This window comes from Pan paniscus, chromosome 11 (assembly GCF_029289425.2).
Source record: "Pan paniscus chromosome 11, NHGRI_mPanPan1-v2.0_pri, whole genome shotgun sequence".
NCBI lineage: Eukaryota > Metazoa > Chordata > Mammalia > Primates > Hominidae > Pan > Pan paniscus.
The window spans coordinates 20,018,358-20,037,672 of record NC_073260.2 but is presented as its reverse complement, the minus strand read 5'-3'; the positions used below and the strand labels follow the sequence as shown (position 1 = coordinate 20,037,672).

At 41.4% G+C, this 19,315-nt stretch overlaps 1 protein-coding gene across 2 annotated transcripts in view; it reads right to left on the bottom strand.

Annotated features, from left to right (window-relative positions):
* The window catches only part of BRINP1 (BMP/retinoic acid inducible neural specific 1), a 203,339-nt gene that overhangs the window by 139,884 nt on the left and 44,140 nt on the right, over positions 1-19,315 (bottom strand). The window contains exon 2 of one of the 2 annotated variants that reach the window (XM_003833086.5): positions 7,075-7,342. In XM_003833086.5, coding sequence (XP_003833134.1) covers positions 7,075-7,292 — 218 coding nt within the window. In that variant the 5' untranslated portion in view covers positions 7,293-7,342. Of the gene's footprint in view, positions 1-7,074; positions 7,343-19,315 lie in introns of those variants that run through there. The other variant, XM_063593923.1, reaches the window with a different exon arrangement.

Genomic DNA, 19,315 nt, shown 5'->3' with positions numbered 1-19,315 from the left:
AGACTCTGTATCAGTCTGTCCATAAGAGTGGGCGGGCAAGTAGGTCCATTTTCAGACACTGCTCGTGACAAAAGCTGGACAATTGTTCTGTAGAAATTGTAGCTGACTATGGTTTGTAACTCACAGAAGTCAGTTCAGTAATGGCATGGGAGCAAAGAGGTAAAATACTGTAAACGTACCAATTTGGTAGCAATAAAGCTATCATTTTTAGAATTGGAAGATCAATTTTAAATAATCAACACTAAAGGTTATCTTTGAATTGGCACCAGATGGCCCAGAAAAATGTTTGCTGGATATCCTCCTCCACTTTTATCTATTCAGGGAGACCTTGATAAAAAATTTGGATTAAGCGAGGGATGTATGTGGGCTGGGGGGTAAGGGGAGGTACAGGTTCATGCCTCTCACCAATGCTGTCAGCCTTTAAATGGCTGAAATTGACAAACATGAATATGGGCCATCATCCCGTTCTCATCTTTTGAGTCAACAAGGAATGTTCTGAAGGGAAGAAAAAGTGTCTTTTAACACACTTGGTCTAAGCCGGTTTTTAATGACACAATCCATGTATATCTGGACCTAACAATGGAGGCTGAATATCTTACTTCCTAAGGAATACTGTAGCCAGAGTCAAAAGGCACTAGAATTCCCAGAAGGGAGAATTTTTTTTTTTTGACTGGAGAGCTAGTTTGCCTTAACCACTCCCTCTATGCTAGAGAAAGCAAAAATGGATCCACCTCTCTTCATGCATTGAACTGCCATCCTGGTCTGTGGCCATGTCAAAAACATGGATGATTCTTTCCCCATTTTATCCTGTGGACATACACTCTAGGAATCCAGTCATTCCAGTGGTACCTATATTTAAGCCATCCCAATTCAAACTCATGAAGACCAAAATCTAAGACCATTATTCAAATATTCTTCCCACCACTCTTTTTTTTTCTTCTTCCCCAGAAATGCTAGAGCAGGATTTCTCAACCTCTACACAACTGAAAGTATGTTGGATAACTGTTTGCTGGAGAAGGCTATCCTATGCATTGTAAGGTATTTAGCAGCATCCCAGAGCCCTGCTTGCTACCCACTAGATGCCAGAAGCACCCCCAACAAACACCACCACCAGTTGGACACCAAGTATCTCCCCAAATACAATTGCTAAGTGTCCCCGTAGGAAGCAAAATTATCCCTGACTGACAATAATTTTTTTTAGCTCCTGTCTCTCCTAGACCAGTTAAATCTAAATACCTGGAGAAAGATCCAAGCATTGGTATTTTTAACTCTGCAGGTAATTCTAATATCCAGCCACTTATTTGCATATTGGATCAAAATTGTACCGAACTCAACTGTGGTTCTGCCCTCTATTGAGGTTTGTATATCTATACCACAGGGGGAATGCCAAACTTGGGAATTTGAAATGAAAAGGGGAAAGAAGAACAAAAGGTTTGTGATGAGAAAACTGAAGCTGATAATTTTTTTCCATCACAAACCAGGAGGTAGATTTAGACCAATAACTCAAAGCAAAAGCTTAACAAGAAGATTGCCTTCCTCAGCCAGTTAACCAGTTACTCAAAACGAAGAGGTATCCCTTTTAGTGTGCTCTGACGTAGGCTGGAATCCAAAGAAGCAATACGCAAGCTGTCAGATTTAAGCAGAGCCCACAATTCCCTGAGTCTGCTCACCAGAATTTCAATTCCTCTAAGCAAAAGAGGTTGTACGGTTAAAAAGATAGGGCCAAATACTGTTACACAGTCTAATATTAATAAAGGTCTGCGGTAAGGAGTCCTGCGTAACTTTGGGTTTTCCATATGCAGGTCTATATCACTTGGGAGGCAGCTGGGCAAGGTCAAGGATGCAGCCTCTAGAATCATACTTGCCTATGACAGGTCCTGCTGTATCACAAATTAACCCTTTCACTACGTACAAGCTGTGCAAATGGAGAGATAATAGCAATACCTACTGCACAGGATTATTGTAAGCATCAGTTGGAATAATTTCTATACCAGATAAAGTACAATGCTAATCACTTAAGATTTCAATATTAGCAATTAACTTATCACTGTTGTGATGATTATTGCTTCTTTGACTATGAGAGTCATCATGGAAAAATAAATGGGTGTTCTTTTTTTCCAGAAAACATCTTTTAATATTACATTGAACTAGAGTTCTCTGTAACATACATTAAGAAATGCTGATTTTGACTACTTTATGCCACACTAATAGAAATCTAGCTCTTTTACTGCATGATATCAAGATTATACCTGGAATCAAAAGCTGAAAGCTTCTTTCAAGTTCAAACACAAGCCCCTGGAGTGGGGCAAGGGTGGGCTTCTCTCTAAACTCCACTTGTCTGGAAGCTCCTTGAGGGCAGAAATCCTGTTTATCACAAGATAAACTCCCCACGTACAATATCTGGCATATCGAGATGCCTAATCTATACTCTTGAATGACTGCTGTATAAAGACCACATCTCATTCATCTTAGTAAAACCATTCATCCATCCCCAGCACCATCCATTTAGCCAAGTAGCTTTACCACAAAACCTATTATTTTTGTGAAACACACGAAGAAATTATCAGGACAACAGAGGAGGGCTGAGATCTATACAACTCTGAAATAAATATGCAATACAGCCAGGCAATTAGACTTGGCTTACCAAGATTTGATTTACACTCAACTTTCAGGTATATATTTACAGCTCAAAGGGAGATGCAACGTAAGCCACAAACCACTTGTTCTGCAACCAGCAGGGAAAAACCACTCAATATGGAACTACCTCTTGTGACACAGTGACCACCATTACCAGAATCTCCCCTTTGCCCTGACTCTTCAGATCCAAAGAGTACCATAATTATTCTATTAAAACCATCTTTGAAATAATTGCTAAATTTACAGCACCTACTGATGATCTCACAGTTAGGAAAAAAAAAAAAAACAGAAAATAAAACACAAAAAGGTATTGGAAACACAGGAAAAATCTTTGGACTAACTGACTTTGAAATTACCATGAGAATAAAAGAATAATTCCTAGTAAACAACCAACATCTGAAGTGGAAGAGGGAACCACCATTCTGACACGCCTTTGTGAAGCTCCTGGAAAATTCTAAACTCTATATATTTGAAATCTAAGTTATTGCTCACCCCAATTGCATAAGGCATTTAATATCATCTCAGTTTCACAGATGAGAAAACTGAGTCTCAGAGCAGCTGAAACTTGCCCATGGTCAAAGGAAGCCTGTTAGCATTTGGTAATAAATCAAGTAACTAAGAACCAGGGAGAGTTGTGACAGCATAGAGTTAAGGGTCCATGTTCGGAAGTCCCACAGACCAGCTTTTGAATCCCAGCTGTGCCACTTTCCAGTTGTGTAATATGAACAATGGGCTCTTAGTGCCTTTCTCATCTGTGATATGGGACAATAATAGTATTTCCCTTCAGAGTGTGGCTATGAGGAGTTAATGACAAATATATGTATAGTCTTAACAGAAAGTGAAAATAAGTTACTTTGTTAGAATGATGATTTAAAACTCTAATGAAAAAAATTCAAGCATAAGATAACTTACATTTTACAAGGCACTTTCACACAAACTGTATCTCATTGACCTAGTAGGTCGGGCAGACATCATTATCCCTTTCTACAGAGGGGGAAATTGGATATCTGAGCGGTCATTTCTATCCATGGAAAGATCATTGTTTCATTATTCACTTTTTATGCCCTCTGTCCTTCACTCCTAACTCTGAGCTGGGTGGAGGAGGGGGCGTGGGTTATGTGGGGATAGGAGGATATATGTGTGTAATCTATTGGGTTTTTTTGGTCATCTCTATGTTAGCGAACAGTAGTACAATTTATGGATAATGATTGGTGTTAAATTCTAAAACAATAAATGTATGAGTGAGTGAGTGCTGCATACATGAATTTGCCCAGGATGAGAAAGCTGGAAAGAGGCTCCAGAATGAACAAAACCTAAATATCTAGACTCCAGATCCAAAATCCTTTCCACTACCACATGCTGTGTTTTCAAATGACACTATTTCACAGAATCATGGAATTTCAGAGATAAGAAGGACCTTGGAGATGACTTCAGCTAGCACTCCTATTTTACAGATGAAGAACCAAAGGTTCAAAGAAGTTCCGTTAGTTGACCAAAATCACACAATCAGGAGACAGGGGAGCTGGGTCAGCACCCGAGTTCCCTGACTCCGAGGTCAAAAGTTCTCCCACTGCACCCTGGCAGATTCAAGAGCAGAAAACTCCCCCAAGCCTTCAGGTGGCAACTCAAGTTTGTGAGTGACAGAGCATTTACGTCATGCCCTCAAAAGACTGCATGTGCACACACTGTTGCTTGGCTTGTAAAGCAACATGAGAAGAGGCTTCTGCTGGGTTTTAATTAAAAAGGTTCTCATTGTTGTCACTAGCAATGACTTGACCATGACTCTATGAGCAGAAGCCAGCCTCTGTGTACAAATGCAGGAGAAAGAAGATGGCCTTAACCTAGTTAAATAAGGAGAGAAAACTTCTTCCCAGTTTCTTTCTGAAGCTTCCCAATCACCCTGGGTTCCAGCCAGGATTCTGGGGAGGAGGGAACTGGTGGAAGCTTGAGGTCTGGGCAGATCAGTAAAGCTGGCTCTCTAGCATCAAAAAATGTGCACTATGATAGTCAGGCCTTTCTTTTTTTATGATGAAAATGTCAAGTTTGTAATGTGCCATGTCCATGCTAGCATACAGCAAGACAGGCACAATGGAAATTGCCTATGGACATGCTTTGCTGAAACGTCAGTGTTTCAACAAAGTGGCATACAGGAAGGAAAAAGTATCAATTCACAATTGCCCCGGTGAGCATGTCCTAGTTGGCTGTTGCTCTGATCAGCATCTGGATGAGCACGTCTCTGGGTGCATATTTGCATATGGGTTCATATGCACATTATGACAAGAGTTCTGCCTAATCCTTGTACATTGTTGGTGCCAAATCAATGTTTGTGGTATTTATGATTTCCCAGTTATACACATCCTGCACATTTTTCTTTATAGCACTTGTTATACCTTGAAATGTGCATGTGTTTAATTACTGTCAGTCTCTCCTATGACAGCAACTACTATATTTATTTTACTCTTCATTGTATCATCTGCCCTAAACATAGTGTTGAGTCTGTAGCTGGTGCTTAATAATTATTTGAGGATTAAATAAAAGAAGGAAGGAATAACTAGATGACCAGGGGCCTAACTTCTGGGTTGAACTCTGTCATTTAATTAACAATTTGACTTTGGCTAAATCTTAAATGTAATTTTGGAGCTAGACAGATATCTTAGAAATCAACTTATTGGATGATTGCAAACTTTGTTTTAGGAGTAGAATCCAAAGTAAATCATACATGAAATCTTAACACAAAAGCAGATACAAGCCTTCTCTAGTATAAGGGAGGTGTAGGGCTCAGAATCCTGCCTGGTCACCTCTTTGCTACACTCCCCACAATGGTTTCTATGGCTACTTTAATCAATCCTTAGGTTTTTGAATGACATAGGTTGAAAACTGCTGATCTACCTCAGCCCTATCATTTGATAAGTTAGGACAGTAGAATGCAAAAGATGAAGGAGCTTACCTAATGTCACAAGACCAGTACGTGAAGAACTGAAATCAGTATCTAGAGGTCTTAATCCCCCATCCTCATTGGCAACCTTTTACTTCTCAACATGTCTAAAACAACCCCCCAGATGTTTACAAAGGATTGTAACGAAAAATGTTTGGAAAAAGTTTCTTAGAGCTTGCAACACTCCACATTTGGAAGCTATACCAGGGGAGGCATCCAACAGAATGCTTGGAAGGAAAGCACTGGGGTCAGGTAAATCAGTGTGTAGACCCTAGCTCCACTCCTTACTGGATGGATGACTTAAAGTAACACACTCAACCTCCAAAGTCCTGATTTTCCCATCTGTAGAAGACACTGCCCATCTCATAGAGGAGGTTATGAGGATTGAACATCCTCCCTTCATGGCACATGGTAAGTGCTCACTAAAAGGATGCTACTGTTGAATATTCTGAATCTGTGGTTCCATTCAGGATACCTCTTATTTCAACAGCAATAACCAACACATATGGATTATCTAACATGGACCAGAGTTCCCTTTATAAAACTGCATTACAGACACCACCATGTGATATTATAACTAGTTATCCTCCTAAGACCACACCTAACTACACCTGAGAGAGTTTTTTGCATTCTCTTATTCATTTAAGTCCACAACATTCACTGTGTGTTTATGATAACAAGGCAGAGCAAAAATCACTCTGGGGAGGATCTAGAAATGAATTCTGTATAAGTCATTCCCTCAAAGAGTTTCCAGTTAGGTGAGAAAAATATACAAGAATGCACTCTAATTCCAAATGATTTTAAATTAAAGAGGTGTTAGTGTAGAGAGCTGTGGATCTATCAAAGATATGGTTGTTAAGTGGAATGTGAAAACTCTAAGATAGTTTCAAAGAGGAAAGAATTTGAGCTAAGTCTTTTTTTGGATGAGTAGAATGTCAGCGGTCCAAGAACCAGTACAGACCTGCTTAACAAAAGGTTTCTTTATTTTTCCAAATGTTTGAATGTATTTGGGTAGGATATTGGGTACATCAGCAGCATTCTCAAAACAACGTTACTTATACTTGATGTGGCTGACTAAAATTATGATATACCAGATAAATCAGATTCTGAATCCCAGTCCAACCACTTCTAACTGTATGACATTAGACAAGTAACTCAACCTAGCTGAGGCTTGATGACCTAATTTGTAAAGTGGGAAAAACAATCAAAACCTATATCTGATGGCTATTAGAATGTTTAAATGAGATAATATATAATAAGTATTAAGCCCCCTGCCCAGCATATAAATAAGTACTCAATAAATATTAATTATTTGATCCTCTCCCTGTCATTGTTAATCTCTTGTGCAAAGAAAAAAAAATTTAATCAAAAACAGCTTGTGGAAGGAGCACAGACCCTTGACCCAGACACTTCTGCACACAGCAAGGTTTGCACCAATCAACGCCTGACTCCACAAAGCACAATATGAACGTAAGGCAAGGGCTATTTAGCCCAGGTCTTACCTGTATATTTTATATCTGGTTGTAAATCCTTGACGGTGTCTTTCCACAAAGGATAGGTAGCTCCTGGAGTGGTGGAAAGGCCCCCTGTCTGAAATGAGCCAATCAAATTCCTTGGAGACATGTTGGTCTGTCCCAGCTGGTTCCTGGTGGGAGGGCTGCACTGAGATACGGCCCCATATAAACAGGAAGTAGAGGAGCTCAACAAACCTCCAGTTCATGCTTTTCTGCCGGCCTTTTTCCTCTCATTCTTGCTCCATTCTGTGGAGTCCTATAGAAGAAAGAATAAAAAAAGAGAGAGAAAAAAAGAGAAACCAAAAGAGAGAGAGGAGAGGGGAAGAGGAGTAAAAGAAAAAGACACAGGAAAAGAAAAAATGTGATTAACACATCTTCATAATAATACCTTATATCAGTAGAGTGCTTTAAAGTTTATAAAACCCAGTACAGTTCTGGTTAAAAACATAGAATCTATGGAAATCTAGGCCCATGTTCCCATTTTGCTGTTCACATATTGTCTGAACATGTACAAACTGTTTGGTCTATTATGGATGCAGTTTTCTTGGAAGTAAAACTGAGGGTGAGCTTACGAGCCTGTATCTTGGCACTTGGCACATCATAGATGCTCAAGGAAGATGTGTTGAAAAAATGAATAAATGAATTAATGCAGAAACAGAGTCTCATACACCCAGTAAGAGACATGGGGACACAATTCAAGTGACTGTACCATCTACTGTCTTCACTAACAACCTGCCTCTCATAAAGAGGTACCAATAAACAAGAGTTCCTTTTCCTTCTCTCAGCAGGCATGTATCCACTGAGCACACATTTTGCTTTTGCATGAACAGATGAATGCACAAAGTCTTGTGATGGATTATCATGACTATCTAGGTTGAATACTTTAGAGACGAAGAGTTCATGGAGCTTGCTTACAGTTCACTTCTGCAACATTCAATGGAATGTCTCCCAAACCCAAAGAAACATGGCCAGAGAATTTGTCTTTTGGTGACTCAGCCTCAAAGGTTGCCCAGGGTTCAAAAGGAAAACTGAAGGTGGACATTTTGTCAGGGGGTCTCGTATGCTTCTTTTATTAGGGGGTCTTATGGCACAGTGGTGCTGTGAGGGTGAAATGCTTAAGCCTAAGGGGTAGCTTTGGTAGAGAGGTTCCTTGTGGAGAGGATAGACCAGAAATCACAAGGCCATGCCAATTTTGTAAACACAATTTACACTTTTTGTTTAGTTTTGTTTTGTTTGAGATGGAGTCTCACTCTCTCACCCAGGCTGGAGGGCAATGGCACAATCTCAGCTCACTACAACCTCCGCCTCCAGGGTTCAAGTGATTCTTCTGCCTCAGCCCCTCAAGTAGCTGGGACTACAGTCACGTGCCACCACACCCAGCTGATTTTTGTATTTTTCATAGAGATTGGATTTCACTATGTTGGCCAGGCTGGTCTCGAACTCCTGACCTCATGATCCGCCCTCCTTTTCAGTCTACTTACTCGCTTAACTGTATGTGACCCCACCCTACTTATTCTAACAGAGCTTCTCTTACTCCATATTGAAAGGCAGCTTTAAATCCACTTTGTTTCTGTTAGAAACAGTAATATTTCAGGTCATGTATTTAACTTTTCTGACATTCAGTTTCCTTATCTGCAAAATGTGGTTAATAATAGCACCTACACTCAGAACCAAGATGACAATTAAACGACATAATTGCTCCCTCTTGTGCCTGGCATACAGTAAGTGCTCAATAAATGGCACGTATCATGATGAGGATAATGATGACGAATGTCGATACTGATGTCAACTTATTCCCCATGACAGTGTTTTTGTTCACCTGATCCCCACTGCCTGGCCAAACCCTGTTTAAATCCTTCAATAGCCAGCTGAGATCATGTCCTCAGAGGTCATGATTTTTTTAATTAATTTAAAAAAGTGTTATTTGTTTACTCCTCTGAGCTATAGTTGCTCATTTTCTGTAACTGCATTTTAGCCCTTATCACCTTGTATTATGCTTACAGGCATGCTTCATTTTATTGTAGTTCACTTTATTGAGATTTGCAAATATTAAAGTTTTTACAAATTGAAGGCTTGTGGCAGCCCTCAGCCTAGCCAGTCTGTTACCACCAATTTTCCAACAATGTGTGCTCACTTCGTGTCTTGGTGTCACATTTTGATAATTATCAAAATATTTCACACTTTTTTATTATTATTGTATCTGTTATGGTGGTCTGTGGTAAGCAAACTTTGATGTTATTATTGTAATTATTTGGGTGCACCATGAACTGGACCCATATAAGATGGCAAACTTTATCGATAAACGTGTGTTTTCTGACTGCTCCACTGACTAGCTATTCCCTTTCTCTCCCTTTCCTCAGGCCTCCCTACTCCCCGAGAAACAATAACACCGAAATTAAGCCAATTAGTAAACCTACAATGACCTACAATTGTTTAAGTGAAAGGAAGAGTCCTACATCTCTCACTTTAAATCAAAAGCTAGAAGGCATGGCAAAAGGCAAGATAGGCTGGAAGCTAGGGCTCTTGCACCAGTTAGCCACATTGTGAATGTGAAGGAAAAGTCCTTTAAGGAAATTAAATGTGCTGTTCCAGTGAACACATGAATGATAAGAAAGCAAAACAGCCTAGTGTTGAACGAAGAGAGTTTTAGTGGTCTGGGTAGCAGGTCAAAACAGTCACAACATTCCCTTAAGCCAAAGCCTAATCCAGAGTAAGGTTCTAACTCTCTCCAATTCCATGAAGGATGAGAGAGATGAGAATGCTGCAGAAGAAAAGTCTGAAGCCAGCAGAGGTTGCTTCCTGAGGTTTAATGAAAGAAGCCATCTCTATAACATGAAAGTACAAGGTGAAGAAGCTAATGCTGATGGAGAAGGTGCAGCAAGTTATCCAGAAGATCGAGCTTCAATTATTGATGAAGATGGCTACCCTAAACAATCTATTTTCTTTCTTGTTTTGGAGACAGGGTCTTGCTCTGTCACCTAGCCTGGAGTGCGGTGGTGCAATCTTGACTCACTGCAACCTCCACCTCCCGGGTTCAAGCAATTCTTATGCCTCAGCTTCCCCAGCAGCTGAGATTACAGGTGCACGCCACCATGCCCATCTCATTTTTTGTATATTTAGTAGAAACAGGGTTTCGCCATGTTGGCCAGGCTGGTCTTGAACTCCTGACCTCAAGTGATCTGCCCGCCTCGGCCTCCCAAAGTGCTGGGATTACAGGCGTGAGCCACCGCGCCCGGCCAACAACCTATTTTCAATGTATACAAAATACCTTTATATCTGAAGATGTCAATGATGTTCATAGCTAGAGAGAAGTCAGTGCCTGACTTCAAAGCTTCAAAGGGCAGACTGTCTCTCGTTAGGGGCTAATGCAGCAGGTGACTTTAAGTTGACGCCAAATGCTCACCTACCATTCCAAAAATCCTAGGGCCCTTAAGAGTATGCTAAATCTACTCTGCTTGTGATCTAAAGCCTGGATGACAGCACATTTGTTTACAACATAGTTTACTGAATATTTTAAGGCCATTATCCAGAACTACTGTGCAGAAAAAAAGATTCCTTTCAATATTATTGTTCATTGACAATGCATCTAGTCACATAAGGGCTCTGACAGAGACATACAAGGAGATTAATGGTGTTTTCATGCCTGCTGAAACAACATCCATTCTGCAGCCCATAGATCAAGGCATGATTTTGACTTTCAAGTCTTATTGAGAAATACATTTCATGAGGTCAAGAGATCGAGACTATCCTGGCCAATATGATGAAACCCCGTCTCTACTGAAAATACAAAAATTAGCTGGGCATGGTGGTGCACACCTGTAGTCCCAGCTACTTGGGAGGCTGAGCCAGGAGAATCGCTTGAACCCGGGAGGCGGAGGTCGCAGGGAACCAAGATCGCGCCACTGCACTCCAGCCTGGCGACAGAGTGACATTCCATCTCAAAAAATAAAATAAAATAAAATAAAATAAAGAAAAAAAGAAATACATTTTATACCGCTATAGCTGCCATAAAAAGGGATTCCTCTGATGGATCTGGGCATTGTACATTGGAAAACTTCTGGAAAAGAGTCACCATTCTAGATGCCATTAAGAACATTTGTGATTCATGGGAAGAAGTCAAAATATCAACAGTAACAGGAGTTTGGAAGAAGTTGATTTCAAACCTCATGAATGATCATGAGGGGTTCAAGACTTCAGTGGAGTAAATCACTGTAGATGTGACAGAAATAGCAAGAGAACTAGAATTAGAAGTAGAGCCTGAGGATATGACTGAATTGCTGCAATTTCATGATAAAACTTGAACGGATGACGAGTTGCTCCTTATGGATGAGCAAAGAAAGCAGTTTCTCAAGATGGAGTCTACTCTTGATGAAGATGCTATGAACACTGTTGAAATGACAACAAAGGATTTAGAATACTACATAAACTTAGTTGATAAAACAGTGGCAGGATTTGAGAGTACTGACTCTGGTTGTGAAAACAGTTCTACCTTATGTAAAATACTATCAAACGGCATCACATTCTACAAAATTATTTCATGAAAGAAAGAGTCAATTGATGTGGCAAACCTCATTGTTGTCTAACTTAAGAAATTGCCACTGCCACCCAGTCTTCAGCAACCTGACCACCCTGATCAGTCAGAAGCCAACAACATTGAGGCAAGACCTTCTCCACCAGCAAAAAGATTTTAACTCACTGAAACTTCAGATGATCATTAGCCTTTTTTTAGTAATAAGGTGTTTTTAATAAAGGCATATACATTGTTTTCTGAGACACACTGCTATCCTACACTTAATAGGCTATAGGATACTGTAAACATAAGTTTAATATGCAGTGCGAGGCCAAAAAATTGGGGTGATTCCATTTATTGCAATATTTGCTTTATTGTGGTCATCTGGAACCCAACCTACAAATCTCTGAGATATGCCTGTATTTGTTTCTATGTCTGTCTTGTTCATTGGGCTGTAAGCCTTTAACTGGAAACGATCTTTAGAAAACTGGCTACTCTCGCTCAGCTGCATGACTGTGGACAGTCATGTCCCCTCTCAAGACCTCAGATTTTTATGTCTTCCATGTGAAAATGTGGTGAGGACACAAACAATTTGTCAACTGTAAACCCATCTATATACATGATTAAATATGACACCTCATTTGTCTACTTTTCCAGCTGAATATGAAAGATAAAGCAAAGCTGAGAAAGAGAAAAAAATTTAAAAGAGAAATGTGATTTATTGCCCAGTTGATTATTTCTCTCTGTTGCCCATTGCACTGTTTTATCATGAGTCGCTACAAAAATCTGCTTGTCACTGCAAGTCTCAGTTGTCAGGGGCAAAGGAGAAAGGTACATGAGCAGAGGAGTGAGCTGGCAAAAGCTGTGGCCTGAGGTCTTGTTCAGAGCCTAAAACAAAGCCGTACATGTTGAGTGCAGAACAGTAACAACTACAGCTGCCAAACTGTCTGCCAGAGCCCCCAAGTGGCAAGCAGGGGATGAAGGCGATTGTTGGGAGATCCTGGTAGTGATACAACACACTGAAGTCACAGTGTGTCACCCACACAGCCCTTCTACATGGCTTCTATTGTAAACTGGAGGAGGGTGGGAGCCTGTGAGAGAATACTTAGCTGTTAGACTGTTTGCAAAGAAACAAGGCTCAGAACATTGCAGCTCTCAAAAGTGGAACAAGGTCATACATGGAAGAGAAATGTGTGGGGTGTGTGTGTGTGCGCATGTGTGTGTGTGTGTGTGTGCAGGAGAGTGAGACCTCAGCCTATAGTCCCAGAATTAGCTGAAATTTGAAAGATTTAACTCAGTACTTCCCAAGTGTGGACCTTTTGCTCCCCAGGGAACATCTTTGATCCTCACAACTGAGGGGATGCTGCTGGCATCTGATGGGTGGAAGCCAGGGATGCTGCTAAACATCTTACACTGCACAAGACAGCCCCCACAGCAAAGAATATGGGACCCCACATGTCAATGATGCAAATGTTGAGAAACCCTGCTCTAATCCAACTCCTTTTTACAGATCATAACCTGAGTGGCAAATTGGGCTAGACTCCTATCTTCTAGCTCTCGGTTAAGAGTTCTTCTCATTCTGCCACATTGTCTTGGCCAGGCACTTGGCATGTATGGCTATGTTTCAACCTGCTTTGTTCTTAGGGCCTGTAATACCATCTACATTTCCTCAAGTAGAGATGAATGTTTCATGGAAGAAGTCAGAATATATCTCTGTTGATTTAGAACATCACAATAATCTGCAGAGCACCAGAAATGAAAATGAAAGTTTCTATAGAGTCCTTGACTTTATTAATGGAAATGGATATTTTGTTGGGCTGGAACAAGGATGAGTACATATGTTACCCATATATGTTATGATGGCAGGGAGTGACTCCCATTATGTAAATAAGACCATATTAGCACCAACTGTGCTGGAGACTCCAGATAATATGAGAGTCACATTATCGGTATTTATTGAGCATCTACTATATGCTGGCTTTAAAATGGTTTGTTGTCTTGGTAGTTGCCAAAGCATACAGTCCAGAGCAGTTATTAATAAAGATGTATTCCACAAAATGGGTACAGTTACCCAATTTAACAAATGAGCACCTTAGGACTTGGAGACATTGAATAACTTTCTTAAGCTCACAATTCCCAAGTGTCAGACTTGGGATTCTAACCTGTGAATATCTCATTACACAGTCTGTACAATTTCCAGCATTCCCCGGGCTCATCTCATTCCAGCTGAAATTAGATCCTGCTCTCCAGAGATTCAAAATATAATGGGGGAGTCACACTCAAGTGTGAACAATTCTAATATGAAATATGCTGCCATAAATACTATAATAAAGAAATGAAGTCCAACGGAGGAATGGATGCCAGAGAGACTGTTTTCAGCAAAGGCACTGAGAGAACCCCATAGAAGAGGGAGGTAGTACTTGAGAAGGGTTTCAAATAGCATGTACAGTTTTATTGAGCACAGATGGGGAAAAGGAAATTTCAGCAGAACAGACAGCCTACGAGAGACTTGGGTGGGTGGGAGAAGGTAGGAGAGTGATGAGGTGTGTGCTGGGGATGGCGCACCGGGTGGCAGAGGACTTAGGGAGAACCAGGGCCCTGAGGCAGCTGATCGCCCATCTCTCACTCTGTCTCCCTCTCATCAAATGAACTGTGGATTTCATTTCTGTACTACCTGCTAAAGTCAAAAAGCATTGTGGATGGTCAATAAATTTATCTATTCATTCATTACCATACAGAACAACTATTATGTGTCAGGTACTCTTCTAGAAGATAGAAATTCAATAGTGGACAGAACAGCCAGGGCCCTCAAAGAGCTTATTTTTGGTTAGTAGGGAGAGGGGAGGAAACAAATGGGCACTGACTCTACTTGTGGTGAGTGCGAAGTGCTCCGAACAAAATCAAAGCAGGTCAGAGGGCTGAGAGTGGAGGTGCTGCTTTCTATGCGAGGGTGCTCAGGAAAAGCATCTCTGATAAAGGGGCTTCCAGGCAGAGACCTAAAGAAAGTAAAGAGATGAATGGCGCAGATGCCTCAGGGAAAAGCAATGTCAGTGGAAGACAGGAAAAGAGACAGGGACAGGGTGGGTTCAATGCTCGGCTATAATCAGAAGTCAGGTTGCATTTCCATCTCCCACAGGGAGCTTATACTTTAGTTGCTGTGAAAGTCATTTTGAGGAAGAAATCACACATCAAGTGGACATTTACTATGTGCCACAAACTGCACTTATTGCTTTACACATGTGACCCGTGGAAATACCAGGAGAGGGAGGGGTTATGGTCTCCTTTTTTTTTTTTTTTTTTTTTTGAGACGGAGTCTCGCTCTTTCGCCCAGGCCGGACTGCAGTGGCGCGATCTCGGCTCACTGCAAGCTCCGCCTCCCGGGTTCACGCCATTCTCCTGCCTCAGCTTCCCGAGTAGCTGGGACTACAGGCGCCTGCCACTGCGCCCGGCTAATTTTTTGGTATTTTTAGTAGAGACAGGGTTGCACCGTGTTAGCCAAGATGGTCTCGATCTCCTGACCTCGTGATCCACCCGCCTCGGCCTCCCAAAGTGCTGGGATTACAGGCGTGAGCCACCGCACCCGGCCATTGGTCCCCATTTTATACATGGTGAGGAGGGGAAACTGAGGTTCAGAAAGGCGAAGTAACTGGCCTCATACCACAAAGCTGGCAAACAGCAGATTTAGAACTAGAGACTGTGCTGCCCAGTTTGGAAGCCCCTGGTCACATGCGTCTATCAAGAGCTTTCGATGTGGCTAGTCCAAATGGAGGTGTGCTATTCATAAAAATACACACCAGCATTTCAAAGACTTAGCAAGAATAATGGAATTTATTTATTTATTTTTAATTAATTAATTTATTTATTTTTTAGTTTTTTGAGACAGGGTCTCACTGTATTTCCCAGGCTGGAGTGCCGTGGCACAAATCCAACTCACCACATCAGCGATCCTCCTGCATCAGCCTCCCCACGAGCTGGGACTACAAGCACGTGCCACCATGCCTGGCTAATTTTATTATTTTTTGTAGAGACTAATTTTATTATTTTGGGGAGGCTCAAGCCATCCTCCCCCCTTGGCCTCCCAAAGTGCTGGGATTAAAGGTGTGAGTCACCATGCCTGGCCAATAGAATTTTAAATAGCTTACTAATGTTTTATATTGATTACATGTTGGAATATTATGATCTGGGCAATACTGGATGAAATAAAAAATTAAGGTGGCTGCTAGAAACTTTAAAATTACACATGTGGCTGGTATTCTACTTCTACTGGGCAGCGGGGGTCAGGATGAACCCTCATACTCTATGACACTGCTCCAGAAGGTCATTCATCCATCTCCACATTTTTATCAACAGCGTAGAACCCAACTTACTCTCCCTTAGAGCCATTGGGTTGAGCCACTCTCCTCTTGCCTCCAAAATCAACAAATTAACAATAAATACACCGGAAATATACATTTCCACGCTCAAGGGCCACATCTCCCAAGCCCCATGCCCTAGCAACAGTCTTGAATATCTACTACTATGCATTTCAGAACTGTTGTTCTTCCAAAAGATTCACAAAGGGAATTTCCTGCCACTGGAGTTTAGAGCTTGTGAAAGAGAGGCTGGTTCTATTCTGAGTGCTGCCCTTGACCTCCTGCGACCTTCGGTGAGTCACAGGCCCATTGCTGCACAGGGCTCTGGTCTACCCAGAGCCGCCAACACTGGCTGTGGCGTGGTGAGCACGTGGGGCCCTTGGCTGAACTGTGCTATATATAAGCCTGCAGTGTTATTAAGGGAATCGGGTTCATCCCACACAGAATGCATTCTCTAATTGTTGCTATTGTAAATTATTTACATCCGAGGCACACACTCAGGAGGAGGAGATGAGAGAATGACCTTCCAGCAGCGCTGTTACCAAGCTCATCCTCTGGAGCTTTCTGCATGGATTGCTGGGCCATGACCCATATTCTGGGCCAGAGGTAGAAGGGAATGCCTCCTCCCTCCCTCCGCCCAGGTCCCTGAGAAACTGGGCTGATGATCGGATCTGGGAAGTTAACCCACAATACTTGCCTCTTAAACCTGAGTCAACTGGATAATCTCATCTAGGCTTAACTCTCAAATCTGCTTCTCCAGATAAGACTTCTCCCCAGTAATGCAGACCTTCAAAGCTGAGTGACCTTGGGCATGTTATTAACCCCCTCTGTGCCTCAGTTTCCTCATCTGTAAAATGTGGGCAGTAACAGGGGGATGCACATCTCTTGGGGTTCAGATCCAAATTAAACATAATTTTAAAATGTAACTATTTGTCTTAGTTTCAACTGAACCCCAAAACTACAGCTACCATATTCCAAACACAGGTGCACGACCATCATATAGGACTTATAAAAACAGGCAACCAAAATGCACTTTTTGGGGATTCTTAACTTCTTACCCACATCACAGCATGAAAAGTAAGATGCCAGGACTAGGAGTGGAGTTTGAGTGGCCTCTGACAGTGCTGAGCCCTCCTTTCTACCCTCTAAACTTCTCATGGGCAGAATGGGGTATAGAGGCCCCTCACCTCAAGCTTCCACAGGACAACTCAAAGAGCATGGCAAAGGTCTCCTGGAGCTTGGGGGAACATGGAGGATTGGTGTCTATCTCACATCAGAGAAATCTCAAACAAAAATTCCAAAGAGAGAAATCTAAAGAGAGGCAGGCTGAAACCCAGCAGCAGAGCAGGGGCTGCAATTTGGGAAGTAACTGCCTAGTTCACGGGTAAAAAGAATGTGTCCCCTCCACATAGATCAGAGGTGGGCCACCTGCAAGGGAAAACTGGGTGAGGTTGCCTTCAATCCTGACCCAGAGGGAGAGGTGATGCCAGAGACAGGAAACTGGAATAATCTCCCTGCCATGTACCAAGGGTCCAAAGGATAAGTGACAGGCAAGCAGCTAAAGATACATTTTCCTACATCAAAGGAATCACAAGTAAGAAATCCCAGAGAAAAAGGAAAACTCCAAAAACACCCCCAAAGAAATGTTGCCAGTAAGAAAAGGTTAGCATTAAACATCTGCCAAGGCTGCAAAGCACTGATGCTAGATCATCAGAAAATACTCGTCAAGGAAGAATCCTTCTACCTCCTCACTTCTCCATTGTTGGCCAAACTTTATGCCTTGAAGAAGTCAGAGGTCAAGGTTAGCAAGATGGAGGAGGCATGGTAAAATTGCAACTTGGGGAAAGAGGAAAATCTGGAGAAACAGTAAAGTTTCCACTTTAAATAAAATATTTGTTGTAATATACTGAACTAGACACATTGATTACTGAGCAGAGACTATGTATGGAGAATAGAGGTGAACCCCCCAAATTTTAAAAGTCACCTGAAAAAATTATGGTCTTGCCTTAACTTTCAACCAAATGTCAGAGGAAACCTGATCCAAGAGTTAAGTTTAAAAAGTGGGTGAAAAGAAGCAAGTGGTTTTTGCTTTTGTTTCTTTCTGATCTTGCCCTATGAATCCTGTTTAGCCAAAGGGAAGATTTCATGAATTAAAACACCTTGGTGCCCAACTCAGTACAAACGTCCAATTAATTCCAATGAGAATTTACTAATCAGGGTATACAAGGCAAAAAAAAAAAAAAAATTCTCAGAATTTCTAGTGTACTTGTTTACTACCTATCTTCAAGACTCATCCCACATACCAGTCACAAGTCACCAATGGTCATGAAGTGAAGAGCAGAAGCCCTACTGCACAGTGGGTTCTGTTTTTCCTTTGGGGTATTGTGATAACTTGGTGTTTTTATCGGTGCCTAGTGATATGGAGTTTAGGATTCTATCATCTGACTTTAACTAAAATGAGCAAGTGGCTTCAAAATACTATTGGGAAGAAACTTTTAATTGGCAATAATGAAAGTAATTCAAGACAACACAAACAAGAAAATGGTGAAGGGCCAGCCACCCTACAATGCTCAATCAAAAGTGAGATTTAATCAGATTTATCAAGAATTGGAAGATTCAAGACAATCATGAAGACTAAACTATGGATTTACATCTGCTATCATTAATGCTGACCCTTGCTCTAAGTGGATCTTGAACACTGGGGAATTGAGATATTAGCTAGTAAAGTTAATATGTGTAAATAATTTATATACATACATTCATAGGAAGGAATACTGCCAAAAATTTCTACTGATTGCTACATGCGTATCTTACAAAAACATTCTAGAAAACCTTGGAATGGCCGGGCACGGTGGCTCACGTCTGTAATCCCAAAACTTTGGGAGACCGAGGTGGGCAGATCACCTGAGGTTGGGAGTTCGAGACCAGCCTGACCAACATGGAGAAACCCCATCTCTACTAAAAATACAAAAATTAGCTGGCTGTGGTGGTGCATGCCTGTAATCCCAGCTACTCGGGAGGCTGAGGCAAGAGAATTGCTTGAACCAGGGAGGCGAAAGTTGTAGTGAGCCAAGATCACGCCATTGCACTCCAGCCTGGGCAACAAGAGTGAAACTCTGTCAAAAGGAAAGAAAGAAAGAAAGAGAGAGAAAAAGAGAGAAAGAGAAGAGAGGAAAAAAGAAAACTCTGGAATGAGTGTTCATTATAATTTGTATATTTTACATTATTATTTTTAACCACATAATCAACATCTCTAGGAAATCACACAGGCTTCTCAAACTCAAAATATCCCCAACCAAACTCATTATCACCCTCTCAAACTTTCCTGTCTCCCAGTATTCCCCATCCAAGTAAACCACACAATCTC